General features: G+C 55.3%; 8 protein-coding genes across 8 annotated transcripts; 4 read left to right on the top strand and 4 right to left on the bottom strand.

Annotated features, from left to right (window-relative positions):
- Window positions 1-88: 88 nt before the first annotated feature.
- J3D65DRAFT_599528 (uncharacterized protein) lies at window positions 89-463 on the bottom strand (the record flags this gene model as incomplete). The annotated part of the gene is made up of 1 exon (XM_066797904.1): window positions 89-463. One exon carries the CDS (start codon window positions 461-463, stop codon window positions 89-91), a length of 375 nt encoding a protein of 124 aa, XP_066660152.1.
- Window positions 464-1,069: 606 nt separating this feature from the next.
- Window positions 1,070-2,639, bottom strand: J3D65DRAFT_643801 (splicing factor 3a subunit 3; the record flags this gene model as incomplete). Its single annotated transcript, XM_066802108.1, has 2 exons — window positions 1,070-2,485; window positions 2,550-2,639. The coding sequence occupies 2 exons, from the start codon at window positions 2,637-2,639 to the stop codon at window positions 1,070-1,072; spliced, it is 1,506 nt and encodes a 501-aa protein (XP_066660151.1).
- A 347-nt stretch (window positions 2,640-2,986) lies between these two features.
- On the top strand, window positions 2,987-4,292 carry J3D65DRAFT_546731 (ATP-dependent RNA helicase fal1; the record flags this gene model as incomplete). Its single annotated transcript, XM_066796832.1, has 3 exons — window positions 2,987-3,272; window positions 3,324-4,178; window positions 4,234-4,292. 3 exons carry the CDS (start codon window positions 2,987-2,989, stop codon window positions 4,290-4,292), a joined length of 1,200 nt encoding a protein of 399 aa, XP_066660150.1.
- Window positions 4,293-5,519: 1,227 nt separating this feature from the next.
- On the bottom strand, window positions 5,520-7,976 carry J3D65DRAFT_611210 (uncharacterized protein). Its single transcript, XM_066798882.1, has one exon. The coding sequence runs from the start codon at window positions 7,523-7,525 to the stop codon at window positions 5,732-5,734; it is 1,794 nt and encodes a 597-aa protein (XP_066660149.1). The 5' UTR covers window positions 7,526-7,976; the 3' UTR covers window positions 5,520-5,731.
- Window positions 7,890-11,028, bottom strand: J3D65DRAFT_611208 (P-loop containing nucleoside triphosphate hydrolase protein). The gene has a single exon (XM_066798881.1). It carries the CDS (start codon window positions 10,718-10,720, stop codon window positions 8,285-8,287), a length of 2,436 nt encoding a protein of 811 aa, XP_066660148.1. The 5' UTR covers window positions 10,721-11,028; the 3' UTR covers window positions 7,890-8,284.
- Window positions 11,029-11,141: 113 nt separating this feature from the next.
- On the top strand, window positions 11,142-14,542 carry J3D65DRAFT_611205 (high-temperature-induced dauer-formation protein-domain-containing protein). The gene is made up of 6 exons (XM_066798880.1): window positions 11,142-11,384; window positions 11,447-12,068; window positions 12,118-12,215; window positions 12,269-13,109; window positions 13,158-13,684; window positions 13,732-14,542. Exons 1-6 carry the CDS (start codon window positions 11,289-11,291, stop codon window positions 14,200-14,202), a joined length of 2,655 nt encoding a protein of 884 aa, XP_066660147.1. The 5' UTR covers window positions 11,142-11,288; the 3' UTR covers window positions 14,203-14,542.
- Window positions 14,543-16,678: 2,136 nt separating this feature from the next.
- On the top strand, window positions 16,679-18,730 carry J3D65DRAFT_43315 (S-adenosylmethionine decarboxylase). Its single transcript, XM_066796204.1, has 2 exons — window positions 16,679-16,969; window positions 17,034-18,730. Exons 1-2 carry the CDS (start codon window positions 16,852-16,854, stop codon window positions 18,503-18,505), a joined length of 1,590 nt encoding a protein of 529 aa, XP_066660146.1. The 5' UTR covers window positions 16,679-16,851; the 3' UTR covers window positions 18,506-18,730.
- A 425-nt stretch (window positions 18,731-19,155) lies between these two features.
- Window positions 19,156-20,489, top strand: J3D65DRAFT_42903 (nucleotide hydrolase-domain-containing protein). The gene is made up of 4 exons (XM_066796176.1): window positions 19,156-19,314; window positions 19,374-19,625; window positions 19,691-19,938; window positions 20,038-20,489. Exons 1-4 carry the CDS (start codon window positions 19,274-19,276, stop codon window positions 20,328-20,330), a joined length of 834 nt encoding a protein of 277 aa, XP_066660145.1. The 5' UTR covers window positions 19,156-19,273; the 3' UTR covers window positions 20,331-20,489.
- Window positions 20,490-23,247: the final 2,758 nt, after the last annotated feature.

Genomic DNA, 23,247 nt, shown 5'->3' with positions numbered 1-23,247 from the left:
AACTGTGCTCAAACGCGGGCTGCGTCGACGAGAATGCGCGCCGCCATTCCAAAGACGCGGTAACAGGAGACGCTGCTGTGTTCCTCCTTCATGCGCGGCCGTGCCACGAGTTGGGCGCCATGCCCTTTGGCCGGGACGTAGAAATTGTGCATCCGCCAGCGACTTTCATGCTATTGGGCCCCTCACCCTCGTACCACTTGGCAGGAAATCTTGTGGCTCCAATTCCAGGTTCTGGCTCATTAGTCCTGGCGTCCGTCCGGAGATCCTCAGCAGTGCCTGCGTTCGACGAGAGCCTATCCTCGGAGCTCAAGTGGTTGTGAAAGCCTGCTATAAAGACTGCCGCGACCTCGTTTGCTTGTAACCGCGGACCCACGCGCGAGGCGAAACCGCAGAGAAAGAAGCATTTCGACCCAGGAACCGTCGATGCAAGGAATGACGACTTGCGCTCTGCATGAAAAGTCATCTTTTGTCCAAAACCGTTGGCTCACCGCCATGAGACAGGAGCCTCTTGCACTGGCTACACGACGTCTGACCTCACCCCTTCTCCACACACGGCCCCCCAAAAAGTCACCCCTCGGCTTAATGCCGATCACTGGGGACATACCCGTTCCGATAAACGTCCGGAATTCGGATCTCCACTGGGAAAAAGCTTGATGCTTGCGCTGAAACAGTCAGGGCAAACCTTGCAGCCAGCCCTGACCTCAAAACCTCCACCTGCCGCAATGGGTGTGCACCGCATCCTCTGTTCTAACACCACCTCTCTGTATCCTCCAGAACCCGGACTCCGCTGTCGGCCTTGTATTCCCTCCTCTGCGACACCCACCCCGCCCTGTCACCATGATCAACCTCACTTCGAGCCTTCGCCGCAAACTGTCTCATTTTTTTTGAATTCAACCACCTTTCTTCCCCCTTGGCCGCCTGTGATCCGCGAAACGCCAAAATCCCACATTGATAATGCACGTATCGAGCTTCGCCCATGAAATCCGAGTGCGCAAGAAATTCGATACAGTCTCCCCAGCTACAAGCTGATTCTGGAATCGGAATGGTGTGTGTCTGCCCAAGGGGCATTTCAGAGTAGACCCTGCTTTTGCAGGTCGTAGTAGACCTTTTCGGGCATCACATTGCCCTGCGCGTCCTCCATCTGCACCACGTTTTCCATGGCCTGCTTCGACTTCTTCTTCTCCGCCTCGAGCTTTTGGTGCAGCTTGAGCGCCTCATCGATGCCCGTGATCTCCCTGAATAGCGACATGTCCTTGGTGATGCCCAGACACCGAAGTCCGTAAAGATGCCGGCCCTCGGTGAAGTGCTTGTCAAAGGCCCGTCGCCCCATGTAGACGAAGTTTCCGCAAATCTCACACGGAAACTCGTTGCCTAGTCCGTGCAGCTTGTACAACCAGAACGGTATAGGCTTGCCGTCCCATCCCATGGGCAGCTTGAGCGGGTTGTAAATCTTGTCTTCGGCACCCTCTTCGTTTTCTGCTTCTTGGACCACCTCTTCTTCGTCATTGAATAGTGCTTCCAGCTCTTGCTGGCGTTCCCGCTCCGTCATCCCCATCCTGCGCTCCACATTGACGCGCGTATCACTGCGCTCCGTCTGCATCGCTCCGGCAAGCTTCTTGATGCGGAATTCTCGCGCAGCGACTGCCTTCTCCTTGACTGAATGCCCCGTCACCTTTGGTGCCGACGTGCCGTTCGAAGCTCCGTTCTCCCCTCCATTGGCGTTTTCCGCAGCGGCCTTCTTGTGCTTTTTACTCGAAAAATGATGCTGGAAAACGTTTTCGTTACCAAACTCTTTCTGGCAGTCAGCACACCAAAAGCCCGAGCCTGTGCCCTCGGTAGGTCCGGCCGCGCCAGTCTTCGCTTCTTGCTTCTCCCAGCCCGGAATGCTGCCCGCTTCCCATGCGCTTTCGAATTCCTTGTCAAACTCTGAAAAGAGCCTGTCCAGGTCCTCCAAGGGCTTAATCTTCCTCATAAAGTCTTCGAGATACGCAGCCAGGTTGGTCAGGTATTGGAAGTAGGCATCTGTCAGCTTGTCAGGTCTCTTGAGCGGACACTGAGGCGGCGTGAACTGGTCGAACATTTCAAGATACTGAAGGTACGGGATCCGGCGCGTGTTTTTGACGCCGGGCAGGTTGAGATATGTTTCGTGCAGGAGATTCAAGTCGAAGAAGCGTCCGAATCCCTCTTCTCCAGTGAACATTTTGGTGGCGTCCACCCTCATCGGCTCTGGTTCGCCATGTGCGCGTCTCTTGTATGCGCGCTCCAAGTTCTCGGCGGGTTCGTTCGGGTAGCGCTTGTGAAAGTCCTTGATCGAAGAGTACTCCTTGTAGAATTCTTCAAACGGATCACCTGTTGAAATGGTCTGGATTTCCTTTAGGCGCTGTCCATCGTCGTCTGCGTAAATTTGTAAAAGCCGTGTTGACTGGTGCTGAATGCGGTTCAAAAAGTTGGCAATCTGATGGTCGCGGTTGAGGCGTTCTCGAATCTAGCGCATCGTCCCTTAGCATTCGAGGTTACTTCAAGTTGACAAATAAGTATGAGCTGCTTACATTCTTGGGTTCCTCCAACGTGCGCTCTGCAATGGCCTGCTCCAAGCGCTCAATGTCCTCATGGAGGAGCCTCTGCTCTTCTAGGATCATAACGAATGGCGCGTTGTATCAACGCAGTGAGATGTGTCCTTGAAGCCAAGGTCCCGTCGAGGCAGAGAGCTGCGGCGGTAGCGATCGGCGTAAGGAGTGCAAGGGGAGACGTGTTGGCGCGTTGAGACTGCGAAGATGTATTGTCGTGATGAGATCTTGACGATGCGCGCCGGGCGTGGCGGGCGGCGTGAGCTCGAGCGTTCTTGCCGGATTTCAGCCGATTGCTCCCCGGAATTTCAACCACGACTGGCCCGCGCGTCATCGAGAGCAAACACGTCCACCACCAACGCGCGGAATTTTCGACAGCACCTCTTTCCAGAAGACCCTCTTCCATCAATACAGCAATCATGGCGGAAGGAATCGACAGGCGCGCGGATGAGAAGATGGAGTTCTCCACCTCCAAAGAGGTGACGGTTGCGCCGACCTTTGAGGCGATGCACTTGAAGGAGAACCTTCTTCGCGGCATCTACGCCTATGGCTACGAGTCTCCCTCTGCTGTCCAGTCGCGTGCAATCGTCCAGATTTGCAAGGGCCGCGACACCATTGCCCAGGCCCAGTCCGGAACAGGAAAGACGGCGACTTTCTCCATCAGCATTCTTCAGGTCATTGACACCGCTGTGAGGGAAACGCAAGGTGAGCCATGACAGCCCGCAGCATAGTGGTCTAGCTGACAATGTCTTGTAGCCCTTGTCCTGTCTCCGACTCGCGAACTCGCAACCCAGATCCAGTCTGTCATCATGGCCTTGGGAGACTATATGAACGTCCAGTGCCACGCGTGCATTGGTGGCACCAATGTTGGAGAAGATATTCGCAAATTGGACTACGGCCAGCATGTCGTTTCAGGAACTCCTGGTCGCGTTGCAGATATGATTAGACGCCGAAATCTGCGCACTCGCCACATCAAGATGCTGGTCCTGGACGAAGCAGACGAGCTGCTGAACCGCGGATTCCGTGAGCAGATCTACGATGTTTACCGCTACCTTCCCCCGGCTACCCAAGTCGTCGTCGTCTCGGCCACTCTCCCGTACGATGTTCTGGACATGACCACCAAATTCATGACAGACCCGGTCAGGATTCTGGTCAAGCGTGACGAGTTGACCCTGGAAGGCTTGAAACAATACTTCATTGCTGTTGAGAAGGAGGAGTGGAAATTCGACACGCTTTGCGACCTCTACGACACCCTGACGATTACGCAAGCGGTCATCTTCTGCAACACGCGCAGAAAGGTGGATTGGCTCACGGACAAAATGCGCGAGGCAAACTTCACCGTGTCTTCGATGCACGGAGAGATGCCTCAGAAGGAGCGCGATAGCATTATGCAGGATTTCCGCCAGGGCAACTCTCGCGTGCTCATTTCCACGGATGTCTGGGCGCGCGGAATCGACGTCCAACAAGTCTCGCTCGTCATCAACTACGACCTGCCAAGCAATCGTGAGAACTACATCCACAGAATTGGCCGCAGTGGCCGTTTTGGAAGGAAGGGTGTCGCAATCAACTTTGTCACGAGCGAAGACGTTCGCATTCTTCGTGACATTGAGCGTAAGTGCCTTGTTCTCTTCTTGTTTTGGCAATGGACTTTGCTAATCAGTCCAAGTCTACTACTCCACTCAGATTGATGAGATGCCGATGAACGTGGCCGACCTCCTGACTTAAGGTCATCGATGGATAAGTCGCCACAAGAAGACCGTCTGCTTTCAAGAAGCTCTGCGACTCATCGCGTCGTAGTAAGAAGGCTGGGATTGAGGAGGAAATGGGCTTTGTAGCCAGATGGTCAGTCCCTGTACCCCCGTCCTCTATGATCCCGTTCTGACATCTTTCACATCAAAGATATCAAGATTGAGTTTCCCTTGATGTATTGTTGCCGAGTTGACGACATCTATGCCCTCACGTGCGACCCTCATGGCCGGCTTGGATCTTCCAGCTCGAACATTCAAACCATTGCATACCAAGAATGCCTCACAGGCGCCTTGTCTACACAGAAAAGACTCGGACGGGTCATGAGACCGCGGAGGCCTTAAGAGAGCCTTCGCACCACCTCATCTCAAGTGGAGTTCAAGGGAGGCAGCTCTCTGGATTGGAAACCCCTTTTTGGCATGGACACATGGAAATGATGGGAAGGATAAGTATCTTGGCGAATCCTGCAGGCAGCTGGAATCCAATGGATCGATATTGAGGCTTTTGGATTTCTTGTTGCGCCGTTGCCGTGCCGCACTTCACATTCAGTGCAGCAAACGGTCTTTGCATTCCTCATTCCCAGCCACTTTGACACCTCATGAAATTCCGTTGAGACCCTGCAGCTTTTGCGCGTGGCTTGCTGCGCCACGTACCAGTTATGAGCTCGCTGCCATGTGTGCAGTTTTAACGGTCACAGGAATGCAGATCCTCGCAGCGTCCGTCTGGCGCACCGAAAATGCCGAGCATGGCGGAGGACGCGGAGAATTCAGCCGTGTCCGACCCTGCTGCCTGAAGATGTTGTACGGACGCAAAAGTCGTGGAACATGGTCGTCGGTTCTCGGAGGGTGTAGTCCAACAGACACACTTCGTTAGGACTGTCTCGGTGTGCCCGTGTCAGCTGGGAGGGATATGTCGCGGTGACGTATATTCAGCTGAGCGAATTCACTTGCAGAAAGCACACTACCTCGCTGTCTTGACCGATGGTTGGAAGACGACAAAATGAATGAGGCACAAATCCTCTGTATTCGAGTAGCAGCTGACAATGACTTATCCGCGAGGAGACCACGGAGCCTATCAACCGCCGCCATCGCATCCTCTCCCGAGAAGAAATCTCAGACCAGACTGTCCCAGTTGGAATTCGGAAAACCGAACACCGAATTCATCCTCCCGGCCGTCATCGTACACACATGATGCTGCGATGAGGACCTGACATGCCGCCTCCTCAAAATTCCCCTCCCACAGTCCTCCCTTTTCCACCCAGCCTCATCACCCCCTCTTCCAGCCTCTCCGTGTACCGTTCCATCATCCCTTTCCATCAATCGTCGCGTACCCAACACTGCCTGTCCACAGCACACTCAATCCGATACCTTGCCATTCGCGCTTCGACATTGTCGTCGTCATCCGTACGCATCGCCACTCTAGTTTCTGAAGTCGATGCCCCATAGCTCGCCGTTCATTACAAACATCATGTCGCCGCGCACATGACCCTCGGGCAAGTCCGTAGGTCCGTAGAGGATGGGATCGTCGACGACAAGGGCTGGGGCCTGCGCATTGGTGTTGCCACCGCCGACGTTGTCGTAGTCGTAGTCCCAGTCGACCGATTCGTCGGAGCCCAAGCTGGAGTCAGAGTCAGAGGAATCGGAAGAGTCGGAATCGTCCTCCTCGTCCATCTCGCTGTCGTAGCCAGAATCGGTGGGCGGGACTTCGTCATTGTTGATGTCAGCCTCGAAATTGGCGTCTTGGTTGTCGTACACACTTGAATCTTCATGTTCATCGGATTCCGTGGATTCTTCTTCATCCTCTGACAGAAGGTGGTATTCCCCGCAATTATTGCACAAGAAGTACCCCAATGGTTCAGTAGTGTCAGAATCGGAAGCATCACTTTCCATCTGTCCTGGCGGATGGTATACTCCGCATTGTGGGCACAAAGAGTTCTCTGAAGCCGGTTCAGAAGCGTTCGACTCGGAATCCTCACAGTCGCTCTGCTCTGACAAGTGGTACTCTCCGCAGTAAATGCACAAGGAGTTCTCCGAAGACGGTCCAGTGGTGTCGTTCTGCATTGTCTGCTCCCCCTCTTCAACGTTGGGCAAGTACGTGGTTCCGGGCTCCTCTGACCGGAATTGGTCCAAGTCGTTAATTTCATGCTCCTTCTGCAGTCCTTGCTCGTCTTGAAGCACCTGGCCTTCTCCATCGCGGCTGTCCATGTAGCAGTGGTAGTTGTTGATCCAATCTTCCAACTCCGTATCGGTCTCTTGCTCCTGCTGGCGGTCTCCCTCTTCGACACCAGCGTAGTCGAACTCGCGCTGCTGCACCTCTTCCATCCACATGCGCTCATCCCGTCCCATTGCCACCACCTCTCCTCCACCGCGTGGAAGGAGGAACCTCTGACCATCAATGACGATGACTTTGGGACGCATCGTGTGACCGAGACGTCCGAACATGGCTTCATCGTGCTCGAGCGTCACCACATCGCCACGTCCCTCTGGCAACAAGAACTTTTCGCCATCAATGACCAGGACCTTGTTGCTGAGGCCGGTGCAGAGCTTCTTCGGGCTGGGTGGGAGGCTCGCATTGCTGCTGTTGCCGAGGGTCTCGTTGTAATCCTCGAGCTCGTTCGTGTGAATTGGCGGGCTGGCGACGACGCTACCGTTGCGCTCTTCTTCGTTGTAATCCTCGAGCTCATTCGCGTGAGTTCCCGAGCCAGTTACAATGCTGCCATTGCGCTCTTCTTCGTCGTAGTCTTCAAGTTCGTTCTCGATCGCGACTGGGGCTGGGGTGCGATTGGAGTGCTGCGGCCTGTTGGCGGCGGTGCCCTCGAGAGCCGAAGCGCGACGCTTCCTGTTGGACCCGAGGGTATTGCCTGAAAGAGTGCGGTCAGCCTCCAAAACATTGAGGCGACGGGCAGTCTGTGTGTGAGGGGGTGGGAGAGTTGACTTACCTGAGAGGCGACCGGTGGACGTGGAGGCCCCTTCTGAAGCCTCGTTGTTTTCTTCCGCGACGGGGAGCTGGCTGGGGGTGATGTTGAAAGCGGATGCGTCCATCCTAGGAGCTCGGCGCAAAGCCCGAGCGATCAAGTTGCGCACGAATGGCGAATTGCTGGCGACAGTCGTGTCGGAAGTCGGTGACATGGCGAAGGACTGCGAAGCCCGAGCAGCCATGTTGCGCACGATCGGCGAGTTGCTGGTGAAAGGCGTGTCGGAAGTCGGTGACATGTCGAAGCACTGGCTCAGTAGCGAACAGAAACTTGGTGTTTGAAGTGAAAGCCGACCGGAGCCAGTTGGGACGAGACGGCCCCTGCAGATACTTGGTTGAGTCACCGCGTCGTGAGGGTTGGTGCTTGAGGAGTTGAGACGGCGCCTGAAGTTTGTTTGAACAATTTTGCAATGGGCGCAGGCTTGTGACGGTAAGAGGTTGCAAGACGGAACGACGATATCAGTGTTTCTTTGATGAACCACTGGGTTGTAGGCGTATGGGTGTGATGGTCAAATCTGACTCCTCCCTGTTGGAATGGGATTGGACGTCGTCCGCATGCGATGATTCAGGCTGGTGTTGTGAATGCAGTTGCGTGAAGGGAAGATGGAGACGAAAAGTGGATTTGGTAGGTGGGCTCAGAAAGGTGATTAGACGCCAAACAGATAGTCCGAAGTGAATCCAAGTGAAAGCTAAACACTGAAAATTTGGCAAATAATCGACCCATCTTCTTTCATAGGAAGATCCAAGTCTGCAATAGCACTCTAACCGGAAACCCTTCAAGCCATGTGTCATGAATGAAAACTGAAGATGAAGGACAGAACGCCCCAGATGTTTTTGTATGCTAACTTTGAATGGGTATGAAGCATTCATCTGCCTCCGAGTTCAACGCCCCATTCCGACCAAATTTAAGCACCCAACCAAGAATCGCCCATTACGCCGTCGCTATGATACTGAAATTGTCAATTTGTCGAGGCCTTTGGCGGCCATGATCCTTTAAATCAGATAACGGTGGTCTTTCTCTTCGCTAAAGACCGCTTCAACTTCTTCAACTGCTGGTTTCCAGACGCCCGAAGCTCCTTGTTCTTCTCTCTGTTGTACTCGACGTATGCCATGTCCTGACCACCACTGAGTTCGCTCAATGTTCCTGCAGTACGACGGACGCCCTTCCTGTTCGGGCCCTTGCGACGGTCGAAGAGGTCTCCTTCGTTTGTTTCGACCTGGCCTTCGACATCGTTTTGAAGCATGACTGCGGTAAGAAGTTCTCGCCGCTCTTGCGGGGAGTTGTAAACCAAGTTGGGAAGAGTCTCAATGCCCTGGAGGCGAGTGATGACTCGGAAGGAATAGCCCTGATCGACCAAGAAGGCCTGGCGCTTGGACGAATAGTACATCTCGGTTGTATCCTTGGAGACGAGTGAGTAGAAGAACGCGTTGAAGCCTTCGTCGTTACGCCGCTTGGCTCGCAGGATGCGCCCTAACCGCTGGGCTTCTTGACGTCGAGATCCGTAGTGCGAAGAGATTTGAATGAGGCAGGTCGCTTCCGGCAAGTCGAGCGAAGTGTCGCCAATCTTGGAAAGGAAAATTGTCTTGACCTCCTCGTTGTACATGAAATTCTGCAGAACAGTTTGCCTCTCCTGGTTCGATGTGCCGCCATAGATGAAGGCCTTGCCGAGTTTGGTGGCGTATGCCTTCAGGGCGTACACATTGTCCGAAAAGACAATCGTCTTGTCTCCTCTCCTTTCGTGGTAGTCGATCAGGAACTGCGCGGCCTGGAACTTGCGAGGATTCATGGTGTAGAGTAGGGAACGTTTGTTGGTGTTTTTGGTCTTGAGGTACTCGGCGTAGAATTCCGTCGTCATCTGGCACCAAACCTCGGAGCAAATGACTCTAGCAATGTAGCCATTCTCAGACAACTCTTGCCAATTCGCTTCGTAGAGCTTGGGTCCGATTAAGAAGTTCAAATCCGCAATCTTGTCGTCCTCGCGGAGTAGAGTGGCGGTAAGACCAAGCTTCGCGTGTGAAGGGACAGCGTGGGTGACGCGACTGAACATTTCGGCAGGCACCACGTGAACCTCGTCCAGGACCATCAAGCCCCACTCTCTCGAGGTAATGAAGTCCATGACCTTCTGGGCATCGTAGGAGCGCGCGCGGCTCATGGCAATCATGTTGTAGGTGGAGATGAGCACTCCTGCATTTCCAGAGAAGTACTCCTTCTGATCTGCCGTGAAGACGGCAATGTCGCTTGGATTGATGTTGGACCATTTGATGAACTCGTCTCGCCACTGGAGGACAGACATGGTGCTTGTGCACAAGACTATGCAGCCTTTGCGTACTGTGCAAGCAGCAGTGATGCCGACCAAGGTTTTGCCAGCTCCGCATGGAAGCACGATGATGCCACTTCTGGCACGACCGTTGCCGAACATTTTGGTAAGAGCCTGCTCTTGGTACGGTCGGATTTCGACGTTGGGTTTGATGTCGATGTCCAGATTGGCGTTGGCGTAATCGTTGCGGAAGTCGTACTCCTCAGTCAAGGGGAGCCCGATGGCACGGCAACGTTTGGAGACCGTTTGGACTTGAGGACCGTCGATTTGAAAGGAGTGGACTGAATCTTCTTCTTCCTCGTCATCCTCCTCCCGCAAAACGGTCATCATCTGGTCCGAGTCCTCGGGCGCGGGTTGAGACGCAACAGCTTGCTTGGCGCCGGCAGCCATGTTTGTGCCGGGAATGACAAGATCTCCTTTTTTCGCCGCGGTGCCTTTCATTAGACCCTCAGTCGTATCGATTCTGCAGGGTCCAATGACCGAGTCTTGAAGTAAGGTTCTAAGAACCTCAGGGTCCGAGCTCTCGATGAAGTATTTGGTCTGCTTCAGGACGAGTCTGACTTTACCAAAGGATTTTGTCGACTCGATGATGAAATCCTTCACTTCAGCCGCCAGCGGTGTCTTTGACAGCTTCTCTAATTGACCGATGATTTCGTTGGTCGAAAGGCCGACAGAAACAGCAGCGAACAAGCTGTTGCCGGTGAGGGAGTATTCGTGCATCAGTGACACTCGAGACTGGGGCTCCGCGATGTTGATTAGGAACCTCTCGGCGGTCTTGAAATAGGGAGAAAAGCTCTCCAGAATGATCTTGCCCTCGGGAGTCACCCACAAAGGCCGATCTGCGTGCTCCAACTTGAGCTCCAGGTCCGAGTAATCTTTGCCCAGGAAAAGGCTGGAGACCGTGTCCCTCTTCTGCGTGCCCGCCCTCTTTTTAATGCTGAAGCGTTGTACCAGGTCGTGCACTTCCTCAACCTCGCTCCCCTCCTCAGATGGAGCCCCTCCAGCCTCCATGTACTCGTCGTCGCTGCTCCCCATGCTGACGGGCGTGTTCATGCCAGACGCCACCCTCTTTGCCGGGCCACCCTTGGAGACCGAGGCCTTGCGCTTGGCGGACATGTTGAAAGAGCGGTGTTTTGTTGAAGGAGTGGGCGATGGACGTGGGCTCTGAGCGTGGATGGTAGTTGTTGTGAATTATCGTGTGGATTGTAATCGTTGTGAAAGTCTGACTCGAGTTTGGCAGAGAGCGGACGGTGGCGGAGGTCGGACGGCGAGGAGTGAGGTTCACGTAGGCGATCGAGGCATTCCCAACAGGCGCAGAGCGTGGGTTCGTGGTCGGGGTCCCGTCAAGATGGCGTGGAGCAAAGCGAGAACCGTGGTTGAGAGAAGACGTAGGTGAGAGACGTCGAGGCACCGGCACCCGTCATTGTAGGTGGTCGTCGTTAGCGCAGCCGGGCCGGAGAGTGGCCGCCGGGATCCATGCGGTGCCCTGCCCTGCTGGCTGGCAGCAGTGACGCCGCACTCCCACACTCCCGACCCTCAACTGGCTCCACACCGGACGCACCTCAGCCTGCAGTGCTCGCCTTCGTTGCATCTTCTCTTCACCCACACCCGCACCCACACCCCATGGGCATGAGCACAACATCCCGCGACCGGATGCCCACTTAGCCCCGACCTCTTGCCTACCATGGGCGCCTCCGACTCCAAGCTCGTCTTCAAGCAAGGCATCATCCGCCTCTCGGAGCAACAGGACATCCCCGCTGATGATGCGTACTGGACCAGCGTATGCCGCCGCCGCCTCGTGCTTTGTGCTCGCGTGCAAGCTAACTCTCGAGCCCCCTCCAGTTTTGGGAGCTTCCAGAATCTGCAGAGGATGTCTTCAGTCTGTTCTCGCCCTCCGACATCCGTCGCACTCGCGACAACGCTGTCGCAAACCTGGAAACCCTCATCCTTGCCGTCACCTCGCGGCTCTGCGTCCTGCGCAACCACCCTTCCTTCCCCGACCCCGACCTCGCGCCCGAACGCGATGCGCTGAACTGCGTACGCATCCTGACGCGCCTGCTGCCCTTCATCTACGAGGCCGACCATCTCGACGCCTGGGAGGACAAGTTCTTTTGGGGCGCGCGCAGGAAGCGCAGTAGAAGAGGCCAGCTCAATCGATCCGAAGTCCTGTTTGACGACAGTAATCCCGACGCCGACGATGCGCAACGAGACCCGGCCTCCGAATTTGAAGAGGCGAAGCCGCTCGCAGAAGAGCTCATAGACACCCTTATCGACCTGCTCTTTTTCGCAGACTTTACCCTTCCCAAGGCTCAGCCGGGCAAGGGAAAGGTCATGTACGCTATATGGCAGAGTGGTGTAGGGTGCAATACGCCCGTCGGCTCAAGCAAAGAATACGAGAGCAATCGCACGGAAATTCTGCGACTGCTGCTCACTTTTGCAAGTAAATCCATGTACATGTCGCCAAGTACGTCCTCGTTCAAGACGCATCCCAGCACCCATCTGACAAGGAACAGACATTCTCCCTGTCAAAGGAGTCAAAGCGATAACATACATCACAACTTGCCCCGACAAGCAAATCGTACTTTCCTTGTTGTGCTCGCTCCTCAACACAGTCAGTCTCTCAATGCGTCCCACGAGGTCTGAGGGTGTACTAATGCGCAACAGACCCTCAAGTACAATCCCGCGAGCTGGCGAGTGCCATACGACCACGTCATTTACAAAGACCCAAAGCAGATCCTCGTGACCTACTGTCTCCAGCTTCTCCTAGTTCTTGTCCTGTATCCTATACCCGAGCCAGGCAATGGGTCGCCGCCAAAGAATTTCTTTAGGCATTTCCTTGGCAGGCTGCATCGACCACAGGACTTTCAATTTCTCCACGATGGCATGACGAGGATCCTGAATCAGCCCTTGCAAGCAACCACGTCATATCTTCCCGGAAGCCAGAAATCATTGAATTGGGCTCCTGAGATGCTGATCCTGTTCTGGGAGACTCTGCAATGCAACAAGCGCTTTCGGTCATTCATCATTGAAACAGATCGGGCACATGATTTTGTTGTCCTGATTCTGTTTTACGCCATTGACCAAAGCAATGATCCGTCACGACAGGGACTGACAAGAATGTGCATCTTCATCCTGCAAACTCTAAGCACCGAGCCAAACTTTGGAAAGAACCTGAACAAGAAGTTTGAAGGACAGGAAACGCTTCCCCCGAGCATCCGCATCCCCAACTTCCACGGTACCTACGCGGACTACCTTGTCACGTCAATCTATACGCTCCTCACCACTGGCAAGGGCAAGCTGGACGCTGTCTATCCCGCGCTTCTTGCGATCATCAACAACGTTGCAGCCTATGTCGAGAATCTGGGAAGAGCGCCGTCCTCCAAGTTGCTCCAGCTCTACGCCTCGATGTCATCACCCAGCTTTCTCCTTGCCAATGAGACCAACCACAACCTCCTTCAATCCCTGCTCGAAGCGCTGAACTCCATCATCGAGCACCAATACTCTTGTAAGACGAAAAAGAATTGACGATTCCATCTTTGCTGACGAGATCCAGCAAACACGAACCTCATTTACGCCATTCTGCGTTCTCGGAAAAAATTCCAAGCTTTGACAGATTTCACGTTAGAAAGCGCATATGACGAGATAGAGCGGCACAACCAGCAACGCAAAGATGGCAGATCTGGTGAGACGGGATCTGCCAGAGGCAACTCGCGCCAAAATTCAATGGACAGCTTAAGGAGTCCCCTTTCAAGTCGTACCCCCACCTTGAGTAATGTTCCCGAGGAGAATAGCGCCTTTAGTATTGGAGACGACGACGATTCTGGCGACGAAAATGAAGCGCGCACCCCTCATGTTGTCCAGTCGCCTATTCAGTCTAGCAGCAATTCGAGAACGGCATCGGTGAGCTCGTCTGCGGATGAGACGGTGCCACTGCAGCTGCGAGGCATGTCCGAGAAGGCCAGAGGAAAGATGCCCGTCGGAACACCTACATTTTCGAGACAGAATAGCACGGGAAGCTTGAGCAGCTTGGCCACAGCTACCATGCTTGCGAATGGACAATTCTCTCCGACGACAGAATGGGTAAGAGGTCCTGATGATATTCGAGGGACTTGGCTAACGTCCAATAGCTGGAAGGCTGGCTGCCGCATCTTCCCCTGCACACCATCCTGACGCTCATTTCCCAACTCTCTCCCGTGATACCCCTAGACTCGTCCATCGACACGGCCTCGGCGCTCGAGACGATCCGCGCTACCGAGGTTCGAGGAATCGAACCGTCTCCCATTCGCGTCCACTTGTTCGAATGGTCGCCCCTCTCGCTTGGATGGTATGAATCGCTGCTCTGGAGCTTCATATTCAGCAGCGAGATGAACGTTTCGAAAGGCATGGCTGGCGTCTGGAATGGAACAAGCATCAAGCTGTTCAGAGTGCAAGAAGCAGCGCCGCCAACACCGTCGCTCCTGGCCCCGCGTGGAGCAGTCGACGCGGTTGGTGACAATCTACGGCAGCGGATTGGCAGTCTCAACCTCCGGGGCGCAGGCGGCAGTCCCAACGGCCAGCGAAGCCCTTCAGGTGGTACGGGTCCAATTCGCGACGTCTAGGCGCTGGCGAGAGGAAGCATTAAAGGCTGGCCAGTGAAGCTTTGGCTTGCACGAGGTCCTGTTCTAGAGCTGTATATTTGTTACCGAGAGCATGGCCGGCGTTTTTGCATGCAAGCAGATTGAGCCGTTGGACATGGCACTCTTTCGAGCATGAGGTTTGGAGTGCGGCGCGGCTGCTAGTTGGGCGCACCTGGCGGTAGTTTTGTTTGGACTGTACGTACATACATGTGTGCTCGGTGGTGGTGGTGGTGCAGCGGCGGCATTGCATGGTTGCAAACCTGGCGCTTGATACCTTGGGGAAAGAATAAAGAATGCCTATTGTATGACCCACAATCCGCCGCATTGAGGTGCGAATGGCTACTGTTGCATCAAAGGCCAACGACTTGATCCACGTCTGCTCCAATCACAACATGGCAACGCAAGACCTTTAGAGCACGGATGGACCTACCCAAAGCGTGCAGTCAGAGGCTGAGTTCAGCTTCATCTCTGTATCGAATCCGCATTTGAGTGGGCCCTGATTATATGGTTTGTGGTGAGACAGGTCTGGCACGCACAAAGCGGGCGCGCGGCAACAACGGTCAGTGAGGCTTGGCTTCTTACTCCCGGCGCATCTACATCTCATCTCAGAAAGGGACGGATTTGCAAGCACCATTGTGTTGAAATGCATTGTCCAACTGCCACAGCACCGCGACGGCGACACAGCATTAGTGAGCATTCACACGCATGGCGATGCTCGGGACGAGGTGATGATGTCTCTGGTGCCGTGAGGTCTGCTGCGCATGATGGCCGGCTGTTGAGACTCGGGCTGCCTTTCGTTTCTCTCCAATCTTGGGGACCTGCTGAGGGCAAATGTTTCGACGGACCCTGGCTGCTTTGGTGGGTCGCGGCAGCGCGATACCAAGCTTTGGTGGCAGAGCCGCGTCGAGGCTTGGCCAGCCAGCCATGGACGGAAAGCCGCAACGCGCAAGGGAAGCAAGCGTGCGGTCGGCTTGCGGGACGCGACTGACGAAATGATTGATGCTCAGACAGAGGCGGCGTTTGGACCAGGGGCAGTGTGCTGGTGTGGTCGTGACTCGTCCTTCGGTTGGTCTTCACGTTTGGATGTAGGAGCAGGGTGTTTCGACACCGTGTTGGATTCTACGGCGATAGTCCGACTTGCCGATGCCGTGATTTCCGGGTGTGCTTCATGTCAATGGAGCGGTAGACGAGTGGCGGGTGTTTCCAAGGCAGAGCGGAGATGAAGCCGGCCGACGGACACGGGGGATTGTGTGGTTCAGCATGGTCGTCGAGGCGGGGCTTTGTAGGTGGGTGGTCGAGTGTGGTCGAGTGTGGTCGAGACAAGGTTGCTGGTGTGGGGTGAAGAATGCTGGGGAAACGCAGAGCAGAGGAGAGAACGAGGTGACGGTATAGAATGGGACAGCCTGCGGTGGGACAAGGGGGCGTTTTAGGGCCGAGGATCATGTATGCTGTGCGTATCCGCTTCACCAGACGTTGGATCGGAGCGGCGGCGCTGCATCGTACCTGGCACCGTCCAACTGAAGGCGGTGACCAGGGTCGGCCGGCCTGACGTCAGATTGGTACATGTATCGGTACGAAACTGGCCCGGGCGACGAATCCCATTCCTCGACGTTGCAGGCTGTATCAGCACTAGCAAATCATGTCGCGGCGGCTGCTTAGCTAACCTCCCACTTCACCCAGCCGAAAATCCTCACCTGCACTGGCTCTGGCTCTGGCTCTGGCACACGACTGTCGACTGGAAGCCCGCGCCCTCTGCTCTCTCGCTCAATCAAAATCCCTCAAAACTCTGCTTCTCCCCTTACCATACACACACACACTGTGCAAGAAGAGGTACGGCTCCCCTTCCCGCCCCCCTCTGTCCTCGCTGCCTGTCCGGTGCCCCCAGCCTGGCGCTGACGTTGCACGCCCAGGCCAACGCTCTCCACTCCCACGCCGCCCACCGCGTCCGACCAAGTCAAATTTTGACTGACGCGGGAACCCTTCGTCGCCCTGACTGTCGCGTCCCTGCAAACGGTCACGCTGGCAGAAACACTCGTCTCCTGTGCCCTTCTCGCTGCCAGGCTGTAACCAGCCACGCAGACCCCGCCGCACCACCAGCGCCTGTCAAAGTCCATGCGTCAAGAGGACCTACTGCGTTTCCTGTCCAAGCCTGCGAAGTACGTATAAACTTCCGACACGCGTGCGTGCCCGCCCAAAGTCCTTCAAACGCTCATGCTCCCCAGGCCCAGATAACACCCTCTACTCCCACGCCTCCACACCCCACCTACTTTTTGTACCCTTTCTAAGCAGATTGCCTCGTCTGCTGGACCCGATACTTGTCCAGGGTATCGGTATCTGCCAGGTCGGGGACCACCATATTCTGTCGCCATTCCGCGGCGCAAGGCCTCTTTTATTCCCCTCTCCGCCCGTCCTCCATAACGTCCTCCAACGGTCGTTCTCAAATCTACATCTACTGGTGTTGGCAGCCGCCAACTTCTGTTCCGTCCACCGCTTCCCCGTGGGCCTTCTCCTTTCAGGCGAATCCGCACTTCGCCTGGGTGGCAGATTGTGCTTCACTGCCTCAAAAGCCACATCGACTGAATTCTTCCTAGCTGGTCTTTTTGCTCGTCTGCAACTCTGACAATTTACGAAATGGTCAACGAAATCCCCAACCACTATACCGCGTCTCCGTCTTCGTACTGCGGAACGCCGCATCTGACCATCAATCGCGAAGTTGCCGTCGACCTCGACTCTTCCAATGCCTTTGAGGGTAAGAGCTCGCGTGCCGCATTCCCTTTTCCAGGTTTCGGTTGGCTAACACAAACTCAATCCAGGTCCTGAGAAGCTGCTCGAAGTTTGGTTCAGCCCTTCGGCTAACCTGCTTCCGGCCTCTGCCCAACCGCTCGGCTTGAAAGCGGTCCCGGCCGATGTCTGGACCTCCATGCTGGATCTGGTCAACTGCAAGGTGCTTTCGATAGTCGAGTCCCAGGACGTGGACGCCTACCTCCTGTCAGAGTCGAGCATGTTTGTCTGGCCCCACAAGGTTGTGCTTAAGACTTGCGGCACCACGACCTTGCTCTACGGGCTTCCCCGCATGCTCGAAATCGCCATTACCTGTGCGGGATTTCCTGGCATCCCGGCCGATCTTCCCAACGGAGTGCCCGCTGCGGCTACGCCTCACCGCGTCTTCTACAGCCGCAAGAACTTTTTGCACCCAGAGCAACAGCGTGGCCCCCACCGCAGCTGGCGCGATGAGGTCAGGTTCTTGGACAAGATGTTCCTTGGGGGCAGTGCCTATATGATCGGCAAGATGAACGGCGAACACTGGTACCTTTACATTACTGGGCCCGGAACCCGCCTGACTCCCCCTGCAACCCCTGATGGGGAACCTGCTCAGATTGAGACCGAGACCAAGTTTCTCTCTGTGCCACAAGGGATGATGGTTGGCTCAGGCTCAGACGAGGCGCAGGACGAGACTTTGGAAGTGCTCATGACCGATCTCGATGAACAGAATGCACGTCAGTTCTATCTCGAGGACGCGAGTGCGGTCGCGGAAGGTCGGTACTTTCAAAAGGCTCGCGAGGCGCGCAAGTGTGCGATCAAGAGTCTCGGTGTGATTGAAGAAGAGGGGTCTGCGGAAAACAGCCTGGCTGGAAGCACCCTTCTCAATGGTAGCTCGAACCATCACGACAACTTTGACGTCTTCGAGCAAACCTCCTCCGATCACAGCGGCTTCCCTTCGGACGAGTCCGACGATGACCTGACGTTCCCCGAGGAGCTCACCACCGAGGGCCACAGCCTTGGAACGGTCGTCTCCGACCACTGCGGGCTCTCCGACATTTACCCTACGTCAAAGTACCCCGATGCTCGCATTGACGCCTACCTCTTTACTCCTTGCGGCTTTTCTGCCAATGGCGTCATCCCTGCTCCCGACGGTCCCAACGGCACCAATTCGACTCACTATTTCACCGTCCACGTGACGCCAGAGCCTCACTGCTCGTACGCATCGTTTGAGACCAACGTGCCTGCGCGCCAGAGTGGCCGCGAGACTGCCGACATTGTCGAGCACGTTGTCGGCATCTTCAAGCCTGGCCGCTTCAGCGTCACGCTGTTCGAGGCCAAGCCGGTCAACGATGACACAGTGGCTTCGGCTGCGAAGCGCAGCGCCAGGATGGACCACATTGAGGGCTATAAGCGGGTTGACCGCATCGTGCACGACCTCGACGGTTACGACCTGGTCTTCAGGTACTACGAGCGCTTCGACTGGAAGGGTGGTGCGCCGAGGCTCGGTGAGATTGGCTGCTAGACGAGGGGCTCCGATGGGTGTCTCAAGACGGGTGCAAGTTTCCTATTTGTACACACAGGAGTCAGCCAGGCGGACTAGCAGTCCTCTGTCCCTACCGCCTCTTCTCGGTCTATATTTTTTTTTTTTTGTCCATTTCCTTTTTTATCCTAATAGGATGGGAGCGATTGGCGTGGGTTGAGATTGAAATTGGGATACGGCCGCTCCACGATCATGATTTCTATGTCGCCTATTAGCCAGTGACAGGTTGGCTCCTTGCTGAGGCTTGCTGCTGGGGGGGTGGTGGAATCAGAATGAGATTGCTTTGTTGCTTCTGTTTGTGTGCTTTTGACTGCCTGTGAATCTTTCATCATGGTCACTTGCGTAACAAGAGGACAGTGTATTGAGGGATTTGTAGAGGGCTCATTTACTTGGAGTTTAGACGGCGGGCGTTCAAGTTTCTAAAATGAGCTGTCAAACTGTCACGAATGTTTGAGGCTCGATACTATTCACTATGGGCGATTTCTGGTAAATGTGTGCCGGTAGAGAGGGCATCAGCGTCCCAGAGTTCCAATCAGCGTTGGATGATTGATCAAGTGAGGTTGGAAGAAACAAAGATGCAAGGATGCTGCCGATCCCGTCGGGACATCGCCGGGGCAATCTGCACCCGACGGCGGGACCTGACCAGCGACACCGACCTCCAGCTGGAGCTTCGACCTGACCCAGACCTTGTACCTTCCCGAAGCTCATCAGTGCTCCAATTGCTTTTAGCTTTCGTGCTTGCCAACAATCATGTCCACCGTCACTGAAAACGCTCTACAAAGCTCATACCCGTACCTCTCTCACGCTCTGCCCTTCATTTCCATTGCAATCCGCTAATGGCTCCGCGCAGGCCCATAATTCCCAAGGAGTTCAACGCGAACCAGCCCAAGACCATCCGCCTGTACCCTCTGAGCAACTACACGTTCGGCACGAAAGAGAACCAGCCCGAGGAGGATCCGTCAGTTCTTGCGCGGTTGAAGCGATTGGAAGAGCACTACAACAAGCATGGCATGAGGCGGACGTGCGAGGGAATCCTCGTCTGCCACGAACACAACCACCCGCACATCCTCATGCTGCAGATTGCCAATGCATTCTTCAAGCTGTACGCGCACCCCCATCTTGATCCACAAAGCAATGGAAGAGGAGAAGCTCATGTGCGAGACACAGGCCCGGCGACTACCTGCGCCCCGAGGACGAAGAGATTCCAGGCTTCAAGGCACGGCTGAACGAGCGCCTGGCACCCGTGGGCTCGCAGTTCTCGGGCGAAGGCGTCAACGACGAGTGGGAGATTGCCGACACGCTCGCGCAGTGGTGGCGCCCCAACTTTGAGACGTTCATGTATCCCTTCATCCCCGCACACGTCACCCGCCCGAAGGAGTGCAAGAAGCTCTACTTCATCCAGCTTCCTCGCAGCAGTACGTGTCCTCCCATCCATCCGCGCACCCTGATACATCCCCGCGATGCGCACATGCGCCGACGCGTTCAGAGAGTCGAGTAGCTGACGCGACTTTTAGAGGTGCTCAGCGTGCCCAAAAACATGAAACTTCTCGCCGTCCCCCTGTTCGAGCTCTACGACAACACGGCACGCTACGGTCCCCAGTTGTCGGCCATACCGCACCTGCTTTCGCGCTACAACTTTGAGTTTGTCGACGAGAAGGGCGAGGTCGTTGCCGGGACGCCCGGCGGCGAACCGCCATCCAGCGGCGCCAAAACCGACAAGCAGGCGACGGTCAAGCACTTGGCGGGCGGAGACGAAAAGGATGACGCGGCGGCCGACACAAATGGTAATTTGTCGATGGCGGACTGAGAGAGTGTGTGCGTGGAGAGCACAGGGGGCGCTTGTGGCATACGGCAAAACATCTTACTTGGAGCATGGCGTTATGGCGATGGACGGCGGGGGCGACGGCGGCGGTGATGGTCAAGGGGCGCTAGGAATATCAAGAAGTCCCTTTCTCCCTTTTCTTTCAGTGTTGTAGAGATGATTGATTGGATGCTTGGATTTGCCGCGGCAACCGTGGAATCGCTTGTGCTTGTGGAGCTGTTGCAATCTTCGATACTGTCCATCCTTTTCCAGTTTTCTCGTCGTGTCTCTGCAGTTGGGCTATCGAATGCATGAGTTGCTTCAATGCTGACAGTCGCCAGATATTGCATCTACCATGTCCACAACTCAATCGCTGAACGAACGAGGCGGCACCTAGGAAACAGACCATACATGCGAATGCCCGACAGCCAAAGACGACAAGAACAAACACAAGCCCGGCACACTCCGAGTGCACATGGATCGCGAGGTACACCTACACGCAGTCTTGGGTCGACCAACTTCCTCGTCCTACCAGCCATGCCGGCGTTCCCCAGGCTCTGCGCGAGGTTGCGTGTTCGAATCTGCGACGTGGCGAGCGGGCGCTGTTGTTTTGCTCTATTTTTGCGTTGCGTTGGCGAGTTGGCGGCGTGGTGGAAGGTGGAAGGTGGAAGGGGTGGGTTTTTGCTGAGGTCGGGCCCGACGACAGCGCCTGGCGGCGACGCCACGACGCGAACAGCGACGTGCCACGCTCCAGAAACAGCGGCGTGAGGCGTTTGTTGCGTACCCACGGATATTTCTACTTGCAGAGCGGAGGCATGAGGACAACGTGTCGACCGTGTTGTTCGCCGACGCTGCGGTTGGCTGGCTGGCGTTTACAAGCTTCACAGGAGGACGACCGCTGTTCATGCTGAACACGCTGCAGATGGATACGTGGGAGACGTCAGCAGCTCTATCTCGCTGCCAGGTTGTTTGCGGGAAAAGTGATGGGGCCAAAGTTCGGCTGTGGTGTGAGCGGGCGAATGGCGCAGGAGTCGCATTGTTCATGGTCCTCGTGTGGCATGCTCTGTGTCTCTTGGGTCAGGTTATCATTCAATGGGGGAATCATGCATTGGGAAATCAATCTCATGAGCGGCGAATTGATAGATGGTGCGCATTGGCGGTGAGGCAGGTGATGGGACGTTGAGATTGAGGGCTGGGAAGGCGAGGTACGTATGGCCTAGGCATGTTGGCTACGATACTGATCGTCATGTAGCAGTTTATTTGGGAGGTGGATGTTTAAGAATCAATAACATGCTGGGTGCCAGTGCCGGTAGCACTACATCAAGAGACAAAGCGGCGCGGTTGGGGGAGTTACATGTGTCGACACCGAGTTGAGGAAAATCTGGCGTTGGCAATGGCAAGGGGGTTGGAGCTACAACACCATAGACGTCGAAGAGGTGTGTTGTCAAGGTTGACGGGTGCAGCATTTCGAAGTGTTGGAGCAGCGATTTGGGTGGGCGAGTGCAACACCAAGCGGAACGCGCTGATGGAAGTAAAGTAAGAGCAAGCGCAACACCTCAAAGCCGTCGAGTATCGTGACCCAAGGCAGCCGGGCACAGCATTAAGAAGTGGGCGACAAAGACACCAGGCGGCGATCAAATCCAGCGTCCAATGATGAACGCAGCCAGCACGTTGGGCGCAACAGCAGACATCCAGCGCCAAAGACAGCATATCAACTCAATCCGCGAGTCTACTTTCATCCAAAGCAATGACACTACGAAGCGCTACTATGGCTGGGTGGGTTAGGGGCCATAGCATCTTCGAATGCGAGCTGTCCAGGCGGGGGATGCCTGGGGTTAAGGATAAACCAAAAAAGCTGCGTGCCCCCAGTCGTGGCGCTTTCTGTAGCCACGCCCTCACAGGTGTGTCTGATCTGCCCTATCAAGCTTAGTTAAAGGCCGACTAGCGAGTAAGAGTTATGGATTTCCAGGGAAAAGGCAGTGATGAGCAGCTTCGGCTGTGCTTACAGTTTTGCCCTCTTTTGCTCTGATTTGGTTTTTTTGCTGCTGTTGCTCAACCTTTTGCCCCTTGTGACTGTTGTCATCTTGTTCTGGCTTGTCGTCGCGCTTCTCTTGGTGTTGTCTTTTTTGGCCTCATCCAAATGTCGCCCGCTACATGCTGCCTTTTCGGCGTCAAGTTGTCAACCCCCAAGACCTCGGGTCCCTACTGCTTGTTTTCTCTAGCAAGCATCGTTCTTCTGATAGTAGAAAAAGATCCAGCTTCCGTGCTTGAGTCCAGCACAAGTCTTGCTTCAAGACTTTGATGCTCTTGGAAATTTGGCGGGAAGACGTGAGGTAGAAGCGGTTACCATTTTGAGACTAGCTTGTTTCTGGTGATTGCGCCCGCCCGCTGTCACGACGACACAACTCCACGACACCTTTCATCGCTCAAACGTCTATGCTGGTGCCACCACTGTCCATGCTCGAGAGATAGACTCCTAGAAACTCGCCTTCGCCAGTGAAAGCACCTCACGACGACCGCGACACAGGTGTCGTGTCCAACGTCTGTTACCTAGAGGTTTGCAGTGGAGCAGTCGCAGCACAATCCACAGTTCCACAGGCAACGATTGTCCGGGCCCTCCTCCGAGCCAACGAAAAACCCGGCTCCTGCTATCGCGACTAGGGCAAGGCGCTGTCCGTCACCATGCACGAATCGCCGGAAAGTAAACCGAACGCTCCGCCAACAACTTCAGACATCTTGGATTTTAGCCGCAGAGCAAAAAACTGGAACAACGCGCAACAATTCCGCGTCTTTGGATCTCGTTATCCGCTTGGACGTTGAACCCCATGCATCCTCAATGTGACAAAGATTGCTGCCAGTGGGACATCCTGGCGCTGGGCTATTTCTCACCATGACCTGGGCAATACTGCAAGGGCACCACTCG

Source organism: Phyllosticta citribraziliensis (genome assembly GCF_038025025.1).
Source record: "Phyllosticta citribraziliensis strain CPC 17464 chromosome Unknown J3D65scaffold_1, whole genome shotgun sequence".
In the NCBI taxonomy this organism is placed as follows: domain Eukaryota; kingdom Fungi; phylum Ascomycota; class Dothideomycetes; order Botryosphaeriales; family Phyllostictaceae; genus Phyllosticta; species Phyllosticta citribraziliensis.
This window is presented reverse-complemented; position numbering and strand designations above follow the sequence as displayed.